Source organism: Chanos chanos, chromosome 4 (assembly GCF_902362185.1).
Source record: "Chanos chanos chromosome 4, fChaCha1.1, whole genome shotgun sequence".
Taxonomy (NCBI): Eukaryota; Metazoa; Chordata; class Actinopteri; order Gonorynchiformes; family Chanidae; genus Chanos; species Chanos chanos.
The window spans coordinates 2,472,685-2,484,499 of NC_044498.1; the positions used below are offsets into that span (position 1 = coordinate 2,472,685).

Here is an 11,815-nt window from a genome sequence, read left to right on the forward strand (position 1 = left end):
TAAACAACAATTACTGCCAAATGATCTTCTCTCATCGTTTCTCTTATCCATTGCCTCAAGTCAAACAAACAAATCAACCCAATGTGGCAAGGCATCCTTTTTACCCCCCCCCCCCCCCCACACACACACACACACGCGCGCACTCACTCACACACGCTGACATACAAAGCCATATTCAATCCCACTGTCCTAGGACATCCCCAGATATAAATATGTTAGTCTGTTGTATAACTTTTAGTTTGTTTTGTACTTGTAAGCTTGAAGCAGCTTCAAAAGAAAAAAATCAACAACGACAAAACAGTTTATACAAAATGGTTGAAGGACTTTAACATGATAAAACAGGAACCGTGTGCTTAACCTGCATCTGTTCTCTCATGTTTTTACTAATTACTACTCAGGCCCAATTATTCCTTCATGTGTGAACCTGATTCTCAATAAAAAAAACAAAGTTGAATTTTAATGAGTATTCAAGTTGAATTAGGAACGGAAAACATTGTTTTTCTTTCTAGCATTGTATTTCTAGACACTCAACAATGAGTATTTCTAGTGTTAATTAACACACATTGCTATCACATTGTCTAGATTTTAAGTACTCTGTACGCGTGTACTCTGTTTTATGTACTATTTGATGTGTAGTTGGTGTGGTTTGTAGTACGTGTTTTGGGTCAGACTCGCGATCTGCGTGCACCGCAGCCGTTTTGGGACATTGTGTGTTATCAGTGGGCGTGTGAGCAGAGGGACATGGCAGATAATGTCCCATCCTAATTAAACACGTTTGTGCTGTGCTAGACCTCCCACAAACAGCCGCTCCTGTGCCGGAGTTTTCCGTCTAAGAACGCCTGCACCACTGCAGTGCGTCACCAGGACATACTGAACAGATACTATGTATACAGTATTTTTATATATATAGTGTCTGTTTAGCGTGTGATTTGACACCCACTGGTTATTCACTGCAGTGACGCTGTGTCTGTGTGTATTCAGACGTGTGTTCAGCGTATATTCATTTTTAAATTTTACTATTTGAATGCCATGGAAAGATCATGTATTTTGACCCACAGAGGAAGCACGCTGTGCAGCAACCGTGAAACTGAAAATGGCTTGTGATTCACTTGAAACATGCATGTCACACATAATGCAAATTTCATTGTACGTAAAGTAAACACAGTCCTAAGGCAACAGAGGTGAATGGCCAGACGTAACCACCCCCTCCCCAGGCAAACCGAGTATCACTCAGATGATCCATTAACCCAGCTATTCATGGGGTTTTGGGGGGGGGGGGGGGGTGTATTGGTCATACTGAATGTTTCTTGGAGGCACGTAAAAATCCGTCAACTTAAAATAACACTTTCAGGCAAGCCTTCGTTTAGCACTGAGCTGTTGCCATGTTTACTGTCTTTAGCTGATGCATGGTAAGTTTGTTCTCCGTCCCTCGAAGTTTGAAGTGACTTTCTCTGCTTGACAATTCAGCGTTTTGGGGTTTTTTTGGCGGGGAGGTAAGGGGGCGTTAGTATTTTGGTTTCTGGAGTGGGAAGACACGCATACTTCACGGTGAATGATAGGGAGAGAGAAACACAGGCCAGGGGAGAGAAGCGCACAGTGAGAAGGGAAATAATTCTGACACTGTTCTTAACTGTTATAACAACAAAAAGATTCCCATGCCGTATCGGAGTCAACAGAGACTCCGCTTCAGTCGCGTTTCCCACGTTTCCCGATTTTTGCCAGATATACACCGTTTGGAACAGTGCCGTCGTTTCGTAAACATTAAGCCCAGGTGAACCGATGCGAATCCTTATACTCCTAGTCTGTGTACACGAGAGGATTGCCCCCCAACTATATATGGCTACATAAATTTATTTACAACTGACAGAAAGGGCTCGCATGTGTGTTTAACTTTATAGTATACTACTACTACTATTATTATTATTACTACTACTACTACTAATAATAAATGTGCAACTGTTGAAATTACGACTTTAATTAATAGTCTTAATTTCCGTATGTGTTTGTCGTGCTAGAACGCTTAACATAAACTGAATATATTTCAACGCTACTGCCGGTGTGAAGCTCGGCTGAAGGACGGACGCACGAGCGTGACCGCATTCCTGGCATGTGTTCGCAGGAAGTGCACCCTCTATGGTGAACACGTTGAAAATTCGATGACGTCAAGTGGGAGTGAACGCGGTGTGGAGCCGCACCTCCGTACGACAGCCAATCCGAGAGTGAGCCCGCTTCTCTTGAAACCAGACGGCAGCTGATATATAGCCGCCTTTTTAAAGCTGATGCTGTAGTTGAGGAAATTAAAGAGCAGGCTCAGATCCAGGGCCAGTTGAAAGGAGCGTCGGATTCTCGACCTAGTATCTTATACATTATCTGTGAAGGTTATCCAAACCCACAAAAAATTGGTAAGTGCGATGTCAGCGTCATTTTAAATTAAGTATAAAAGTCACAGCAATGCTTTAGGATGAATGTGGGTTTTTTTTTTTATTATTTTGTCGAGCGCTGACCAGGCGGTTTCATTTAGACTACAAAAAGCAGCTTCAAATGCACGCTAGCATCAAGACATTTCATTAGATCGCACAGTTTATTGTATTTTCAAACACAGCAAAATGAAAGATGTCGTTTCATATTAGTTTGTAGCCAGTGGTCGGCTTCCTGCTTTTCTACAGGAAACCTATTATTAAACCTTTCGTTTCTCAGCAGCCAATGTTACTGTGAAATATCCCGAGTGAGCGATCTTTGTGCTGGATTTCTGCTGAATTGGGAGCAGTTTGGATTTATATAAATTGTGATCCTTTATAGCTTCTCTATAGGAAAAAAGTTAACCTAAAAAAGATATCGCTAAGGAGCAAATGTCGAGCATGCTTTTCGGGGAACAGACGTTGTTTTGCGTCATCCGTCACAGAAAAAAAGATAAAGGTTTGTCTACACCAGTTGGTTGCGCTTAGCCGTTGTCCGAAACCAGAATTGAGTCTATCTAGAGTAGGGGTCTCTTTACGGTTCACCAAGCTATACCTCATTAACCCGACGAAGAAACACCATGCGAGACAATACTTCCCCAGTTATGCAACGCGGATACATGATTCAAGCACGCGTCAGGCGGCTCGCGATTTCTGTACATTTCTTCCAAAGATGCGTAGAAATGTCAGTTACTGAGCACGCAAAGCTGTTAACTGGTCTGTGTAATTCTTTGACGTGCTTTGTCCGAACGGACACACTGGCATCGTAGCGTAAACAAATGGTTCACGTTTTAACATGCTAAATGCAAGGCAACGATGGGCTTTTTTTCTCTAACAGTTACGTGGTGTTATCATATAGCCGACACGATATCCACGTTAAGTAGAACAAGTTTAGCTCTTTTCTAGAAGACGACGAGGAAGAAGAAGAGGAAGAAGAAGAAGAAAGAAGGAAAGAAAGAAAGAAAAGTCAGACGCTCTTTTGAGAATCGCTTTTCAAGGCTGTAGACGTCCTGTTCTATCATTCACCGAACGTGACACTGTTTCAGTCATCTGTGAGGGAGCACCCTTCAAGCGTACTGATTGGCTTACTCTGAAGGCAGGGCAGTGTAAGTGCTATCGAATTACTCTCTCAGTCCTTCTCGACCAGAAAACGGCAAGGTAACGCTGACAATTCAGATTCCGTTCAACGCAGTTTGACGATAACAATGTATTATTTTAAATAGTTGAATTATGTTATGTTAAGGTGAGATTATCGCAGTTAACTTGTTACTCCTTTGAAATAACTTCCTTTTTTCAAGGAAAGGGGAAACAGCACTTCTATGTGCGTCTTAGGCAAAGCATCTGAACCAATAGAGAATCGAGAAGAGTTAATCATGGTTGCTAAACATTTACAGTCATAATACAATGTAATAATAATAATAATAATAATAATAGAGGAACTGGTTATATAACTGCCAAGACATCCAAAATTCAGAGGCGCTTTGCGCGTCGTTGAATCGACAAACGCGACAGCGTTCCGGAAGTCTTAATACATCTTGACATTATGAAAATGTAAATTTAAAGCGTCAGTACGTCTCTGTAAATTTAATTTTATGTGCTGCTTTTATTGACCCACTTGTAATGTTTTCGTTTAATGTGTAGTCTGATTTCTGACTTACGCTGTCCATAAACTCCGTACGTTACTGCATGGGAGAAATCGCCTCTCCTCAGACCACGCGCGGAGGAAGACAGAACGCATGCTCCCACCGCATTCATTCACAACAAAAACGAACTAACGATCTGCTTCCCTCTAACAACACATGCATTTCACAGGTTACTGAAGATGCCAGTGGTCAGAGCACTGAATAAGGTGGTCAGGCAAGCTCTCCAGGTGCCCGGGTGTGGGTGCCAGCCTTTGGCGGTGGCAGTGCGCAACATCAGCTTTTCTCCGCGGCAGGTCACCTCAGGCTCCGATGCCAGCTTTCACTCTGTGTCCTTTTCTGAGACGGATCATCCCAAAGTCCTTATCACAGGTATTAGGAACAGGTGGTACAGTTCTTGCGTTTTCTGAAAGGAAACGTCAAGGTCAGATCAAACTATCAGAAGACTGCAGATGTAACTGTCTGGGAGAACTGTTTTTGAGGTCTCATTATGTAGTTTGAAAAAAGTGCCCTTACCACTAATTGTTCCAAAGGTTTACATACACAGCATTGAACTCCCTTTCAGCAATACACAGGCAAAAACATGAAGAGGGTGCATTCACATGCTCTGCTCTAGAGTTACCTCTGAAAATATCTGAAAAATTTGACAGAACCGAAACAGGCTTTACAGATGATCTGTAGCGTGAATGTATGTTTGCTCTTACATTTTCAGGTGGCCTTGGACAGCTCGGAGTGGGGCTTGCCAAGCTTTTGAGGTATGAGCACTGCACATGCATGTGTGTTTGCTTTTAGATTTGCACGACTATCAGTAAAGTTAAGGTGACGTAGTTGCTTTTGATCACTATGTAACATATCTCCAGAACTGTTCCATACTCTGCTCACATTTCCCAAGCGTAACTCTGGATGTAGAGCTTATGTAACCCAATAAATGACTTTTCAACTGAAAACTGACTGTTTTGCACCCCCCCCCCTTCCAGAAAGCGGTTTGGCAAAAACAACGTTATCCTGTCAGACATTAGGAAGCCCCCCAGCAACGTGTTCCACAGTGGTGAGTTGACGTCTTAAAACTCGAACAAACACCGCAGGGTTATAAACCTGCTTATGGAGGCCTGAGGATATTTCCACAGGTTTTAACGGCTTCTAGTTTGAACTCTGTAAAATGAAATTAGATAAGATGCATTTGTCATCATGAGACACAATTTTTTTTTTGTCTTCGATTCAAAGATACTTTGCTCTTTTAAAGTACATGTGTTTAGATTTTTTTTTTGAATTTATGTTCATGTCCCCACTGTGGACAATGAATTTACAGACTCAGACAAGTGCTCTCACCTATTTCGTCTCTGCTTTTTTATATGAGAAACTTTAGACAGAGAAGCCATAGGAGATTCTTGAATTTCATGCTTTTTCAAAAGAGCTGGAGGAAAAAGAAAAGCGCTCTCGTACAATGGATGCTTTATACAGAAATGTCAAGTGATCCAAAAGATTTGCCTTGATGTTACGAGCTCACAAAGGCTTCAAGGGTGGTTTTCATCACTGTTTTCTGTACATTCGGTTGGTGAAATGCTTTGTGTTTTCTGCTGTGTCATCGTGACACCTACTCTGGTTCAAATTGAGATTATGTATTAGCTGTGTGTAGAAGGTTCTGGTTTGGACACCCGTGACAAAGTGTTAGATAAAAATTCTTTTGGGCAATGGAGACAGGTACACATAAATGTTCCATACATAGATATGCATGTAGCCAGACTCCGTCAGTGCCTGAGGAGCAGTCTGGACAAAAATTTGATTCATTCTGTTACCAAACCTTCTCAAACATTGCGTAACCAAGTCAGCACAGACATTGAGTTACTGAAAGCCCTGAGGGGAATTTCCACAGGCTGATGAGGAGCACAGGAACAATGAGAAACCCTGTTAACTTCAGACTCTCTTAGTTTGGTTTGCATCGGGTGGAAGTGAAAACTCTCTCCAGCTGTAGCTGGAGATGGAGAGTCAGTGCAGCGTAAACTCTGTTCTGCTTCTGAGTCACGCATCTTATGTCCCCGTTTCAGGCCCCTTTATCTACTCTGACATTCTGGACTACAAGAACTTGAGAGAGATCGTGGTGAACAACCGCATAACCTGGTTGGTGCATTACAGCGCCCTGCTCAGCGCCGTAGGAGAAGCCAATGTACCTCTAGCACGAGCAGTGAACATAACAGGTAAGTCCACATTACAGGGAATGGTATTTGATACTGCTGTCTGGTGGAATTTTTTCATTGTCATGTAGCTGTCTTCACAGAGGAGTCACGTTGATGTTTATGTCTCATGCCGTCAGGTCTTCACAACATCCTGGACATTGCCGCAGAACACGGCCTGCGTCTGTTCGTGCCCAGCACCATCGGTGCCTTTGGACCTACCTCACCCCGGAACCCGACCCCTGACCTCTGTATCCAACGACCTCGAACCATTTATGGTGTTTCCAAAGTCCATGCTGAACTCATGGGGGAGGTAAGCAGAACAGTTCACATCTGTTCACACAGGACCTCGGTGTAGAGTCTTGTTAAGTACTAATTGTTCACTGAGCAAGTGTGTGGCTGTAACGCTGACCGTGCGTGGGCTGTTTGTTTCTTTTGCAGTACTACCACCATCGCTACGGCCTGGACTTTCGCTGTCTCCGCTACCCTGGGATCATTTCAGCGGATTCCCAGCCTGGTGGTGGAACAACAGGTACAACAGGGTCTTAACCCACACCTGCAGTCTCCGTGTTTCTCCGTGACTTCATCTCAGCTATTTTGTCTCCTCTTTCTGTTTTAATGTGCAGTGGAGTTACGTAACTGTGATATAATTCGGACTACTCCCACCTCTCTGAGCTGGGATATTTTTAAACTGCACTGATAATGTACACCAATGGGACCAGGCCATTCTGAAAGCCCCTCCCATCATTTGACTTTACATGCTGAAACCCACACATTTCCCTGTAGGGTGTGCTCACCGTCCAATACTGGAATTCCTTGAAAGCCGAAACCATGTGACTTCATTTCATCTCCATCTCCATCTCCACAGACTACGCCGTGCAGATCTTTCACGATGCGGTCAAGACGGGAAAGTTTGAGTGCAACCTGAAACCCGACACACGGCTGCCCATGATGTACATCGATGACTGCCTGAGAGCCACGCTGGAGGTGATGGAGGCTCCGGCGGAGACCCTGAGCATGCGGACCTACAACATCAACGCCATGAGCTTCACTCCTGAGGAGCTGGTCCAGGAGGTGCAGAAACAGCTGCCGGATCTGCAGGTCACCTACGACGTCGACCTCGTGCGACAGGCCATCGGTAAAAATTCAGCAGAGCTCTTCAAAAAAATGTACTTTTACGTTAGCGCGACGTTTTTGTGTTCATGTTTTGCTGTGAATTTTTTTTTTTGTTTCGTAGCTGACAGCTGGCCCATGAACTTCGATGACTCCAACGCCCGCAGGGACTGGGGCTGGAAACATGACTACGACCTTCCCGAGCTGGTCCAGACCATGTTCAACTACATTGGTTCAGACTCTTGCATTGCGCGTGCCAACTGAGTCTCCAGTCACAGAGGAAAGAAACTTGTACATAGTGTAAAAAACGAATAGCTTTCGAGGAAGGGAGATCCACGGTCTGTAAATAGTATCTCTCTCTCTCTCTCTCTCTCTCTCTCTTCACTCTTCTGTGTTAGTTGGAAGGCCCTGTGTCGATAGCCATTATGCTGCTGCTGTGTCTATAGAATGTAAAGGTAGTAGGTTGTATAACAATATCCGTGCGATTTGTCTGTGTCTGTGGAGCACTGTCCGTCAGGAGAGTGTCTGCATCGGTAATCTTCAGACCTTACAGGGAATCCCCAGTCACAGGAAAGAGAAATGGGCTGTAGACTGGGGTATCTGAGCTACTGTGAAAGCGGAGGAGATGAGATGATGTTGCCTGCTGAGCTGGTCATTACGGCCTGTGATTCTTCATGCAAAAAAAAAAAGAGACAAAAACAAAACAACACAAAACAAAACAAAACAAAAGAACTTCAAGCAAATGCAAAGGAGCAGCTGCCAGTGCAAGTGCCCAAACCTCCATTTCCTCAAAGGCTTTCCAAAGATGCTTTGTTTTCATCTCAGTTGAACTCTGTGCTTTTTTTTTTTCTTTTCTTTTCTTTTTCTTTTTCTACTCATGTAAAGTGATGCTGAATATGAAGCAGTAGAGGAATTTGAGTCACATTTTATGATACATATTGTAATATTTAGAGGTAAAAGTGTTTAGTGGAAATACTTTTTGCGCTCGAGTCTTTCGTAACACGTTTTTTTTAACATGCCTGTATGGACTGATTCATAAAACGCATCAGTGTCTGAAAAGGTTCCGCCTCCTTTTTTCTTTCTTTCTTTCTTTCTTTCTTTCTTTCTTTCTTTCTTTCTTTCTTTCTTTCTTTTTTCACATCTCTCAGTGAAGGATGGGGCAATTTGGGGAAAACCACAATTAAGTTTGTTCTCTCCTTTACTCATGTTTCACTCTGTGCTCACAATATTGGGTTTCTACATGTGAGAGGGTTCAGTCTTCCACTGCACTATTTATTTAGTCTGCTGAGAAACCAGTTGCATCATGTTTATGAATGTGTTAAAACAATTTTTTCTTCCAAACACTGGGTTAACCGTGGCGTAGTTACTTAATTTAATACTTCATTAATCTTGATGTTAACAGCTCCATAAGGTGAGTTTGCTACTTTGTCATGGAATGAATCTTTTTTTCTATTTTGAAATTTCGATTTTGCTGTAGTACATCATCCCTGTCTTGTGAACAAATCAAACAAGATTTTGTTTGTTTGATCATAAACCTTTTTTTTTGGTCATTAAAGATATTTTTAAAAAGTACCTCAGTTTGTTCGTATTTCTGCATTCCTTCCATTTTTTGCGTGCGAGTTCTAGTAATTGTGTCTTGACTTGCCTGTCGAAACCTATAAAACGCTGAACACCAAGGAGATGTTTTTCTTGCCTCTGCACAAATTCCACCTGTGCTTGAATTCAAGTCCAACTGAAGATTAGTTTGAAAAGCCCTTTATCACTACATTACCCGGCATTACATTTATTCATTTAGCAGATGCTGTTATCCAAAGTGTCGTCTGTTTAATGACTTTCATACGTAGATTGTATAGTGATCTTTCATAAGACTAATGTACTGAATGAAGCATTGGACTTTGGAAATGCCATATATTTTCATAGCACCTCTAACAAGAAAAAAAACTTTTATCGCTTAAGAGAGTCTTTTCCCGGAAATACTTTGATCAAATCGTGACTGGTGTGGTTGTGTTTGACAAGCAGGCTCAGACATTGACGTGTTTTGTAACCTTTGTATGTGAGCCATTTCCCTGAGAGGAAACAGACAATTGTGACAGCTTGTCTTAAAAGACAAAAAAATTAAAACTCTGCTGCTGGAAACCAGGTTACGCAATGAATGTTCCAACTCTGTCCGAAATGGTAAAGATTTCGTATTTTCCTCACAACGTGAGCCAAGATTAATGCTGGCTGCAGACAAGGGACTTATATAAGTGACACACCCCTCTGCCAAATAAGAGGTGGCCCATCAAGACATGCGATGCTGAGAAAATATAGAAACCTTGGAGTAGAAATTTAAATACCAATAGATAAGTGATAATAGACCCCCCCCCCCCCCACCCTCTCCTCAGTTTCCCTAACTTATAAAGACAATTTTCCACACAAGGCTTGAAACCACTTTCCTAGAACAAAGTGCCCTCTGATCTGAAGTCCTGGAAGGCCTTGAGAGAAATGGGGTCGTTACACAGCTCCTGGGATTTTGCCAGTTGTTTTGAGGCGAAAAGTGGAGCAGCAGGACGGCTGGAACAGGCCTCTGATAAGGTGACTCAGATAAGGTGAGTCTGAGGCCATACTGTTGGGACTGGGGCCACGCTGGCTTTGTGACATTTGTAATGGGAGACTGATGAGTTCGGCGTAGCTGGGGTTGCTGAGGTTATGCGTATCCAGGAGTTCAAACGCTGATCTAGGGTCAGGTTTTCATCGTTTTACAATTCTAATAAATACCTTATATAAACGGACCAAAGAAAGCTGATCTGTGGTTAGTGGCCTCAACGTGAGTTTACTTTACACTTATGGGCCTGGGACAAGTTTTATTATTAGAAACAGTTCAAATACCACCATGAGGTCTGTGGTCATCCACAATGTGTGATGTCTATTTAGTTCTGAGAGTGAGCGAGACAGAGAAAGACATAGAGACATAGAGACAGAGAGACAGAGAAAGACAGAAAGGCAGAGAGAGAGAGAGAGAGAGAGAGAGAGAAAGAAAGAAAGTGACAAAAAGGTGTAAAAATGTCCATGCTCTCCAGCATTCAGTTCCATAAATAAATACGTTCCTGAAGAAATATACATTTAATTGCTTTGTAAGCTTAATTCAGTTGTTTTTTTCCCCATAATAACACAAAATATAGGGTTATATCTGCCCATTTTGTATGTGTGTGCTAATTTTGACGTTTCACCCCTATGTGTAAAGTGCTACCCTGAATATTTACTATATTTATGATTTTAATTACAGGATTCAGTTATAATAAATAACCAGTTTGTGCTGCAGTACCAGGACCTCCTACTGTGCATAAAATGGTCTATAATTCAAAGGAGTCCCTCTCAAAACTTAAGAAATGTAACCACAAGTACCACTGATGTACAGTTAATTTATTGGTGACACGACTGGTTATTAAGTCTTCTCATAAAATCGTTCTGACAGAAAGAAACGAATTTCTACCATGGCTCTCTCACAGGCTAAAAACCCTCATCCCAAACCAACAGAAAATCTGTGGGCTTGCACAATACATCTACCTCTATATATTTTAGAAATTCTCTTTATTTTCATATCGTTATCATCTGAAAATGTGGAATAGCTTATTTTATGGAAAGTATATCAGGAAATGAGAAGCTAACGGTAAATGAGTGAAAGGACGATCTGACTGAGAGAAACGGTGACATCAGACGTGACAGGATCCTGGAGAAGAGGGTCCAGACCAAAATGGCTGTAGTGTGAAACCTGCCTTGCAGTGGTGCCTGCCACACCAGGGCAGACAGCCTATGGCCTGTACCATTTGACATCTTTAACATGTACGTGCGTGTTCATTATGTGGCCCACTCAGGGGAAAGGCTCTCTGACTGTTGTTAGAACGAGGTGTGTCTTACTAGGAGGTCAGCGGAGAAATATGTCACAGGGAAATGTAAAGTACTCACTGTGCGTGTTGTCAAACGCGTGTTGCCATTGCAGTGCTATTATCTCACAACATGATACTTTGTGTGTGTTGTGCACACTTGTCGCCTTTGTGTCTCTCTCCCTGACCTGAAATTAAGAACATAAGGCAGAGCCGTCGGTATTTTTCTATATGAGATGTAAAGAAAATAAGAAATGGAAGAGGCAAAGAAGATTCTTTTATGTTCACTTACTTCACTCAATAATAATAGTAATAACTGCAACAACAACAACAACAACAATAACAATAACAACAATAATGATGATGATAGCATTATTATTATTATTATTATTATTATTATTATTATTATTAGAAAAGACACAAAACGCAGGAACACTATTCAGTGTACTGTCAGTGTAGAGCCACTGGATTCCCTCATTCAACAGTCGTAATCCTAAAAGTCCACACATAACACACACACACACACACACACACACACACACAGGCACACACACACACGCACACACGCACAC

The 11,815-nt window shown here is 42.2% G+C and overlaps 1 protein-coding gene across 1 annotated transcript; it reads left to right on the forward strand.

The window, feature by feature from the left end:
• Window positions 1–2,304: 2,304 nt before the first annotated feature.
• tdh (L-threonine dehydrogenase) lies at window positions 2,305–8,055 on the forward strand. The gene is made up of 9 exons (XM_030771664.1): window positions 2,305–2,402; window positions 4,269–4,468; window positions 4,809–4,851; window positions 5,074–5,144; window positions 6,142–6,291; window positions 6,408–6,580; window positions 6,709–6,799; window positions 7,136–7,405; window positions 7,505–8,055. Exons 2-9 carry the CDS (start codon window positions 4,279–4,281, stop codon window positions 7,642–7,644), a joined length of 1,128 nt encoding a protein of 375 aa, XP_030627524.1. The 5' UTR covers window positions 2,305–2,402; window positions 4,269–4,278; the 3' UTR covers window positions 7,645–8,055.
• Window positions 8,056–11,815: the final 3,760 nt, after the last annotated feature.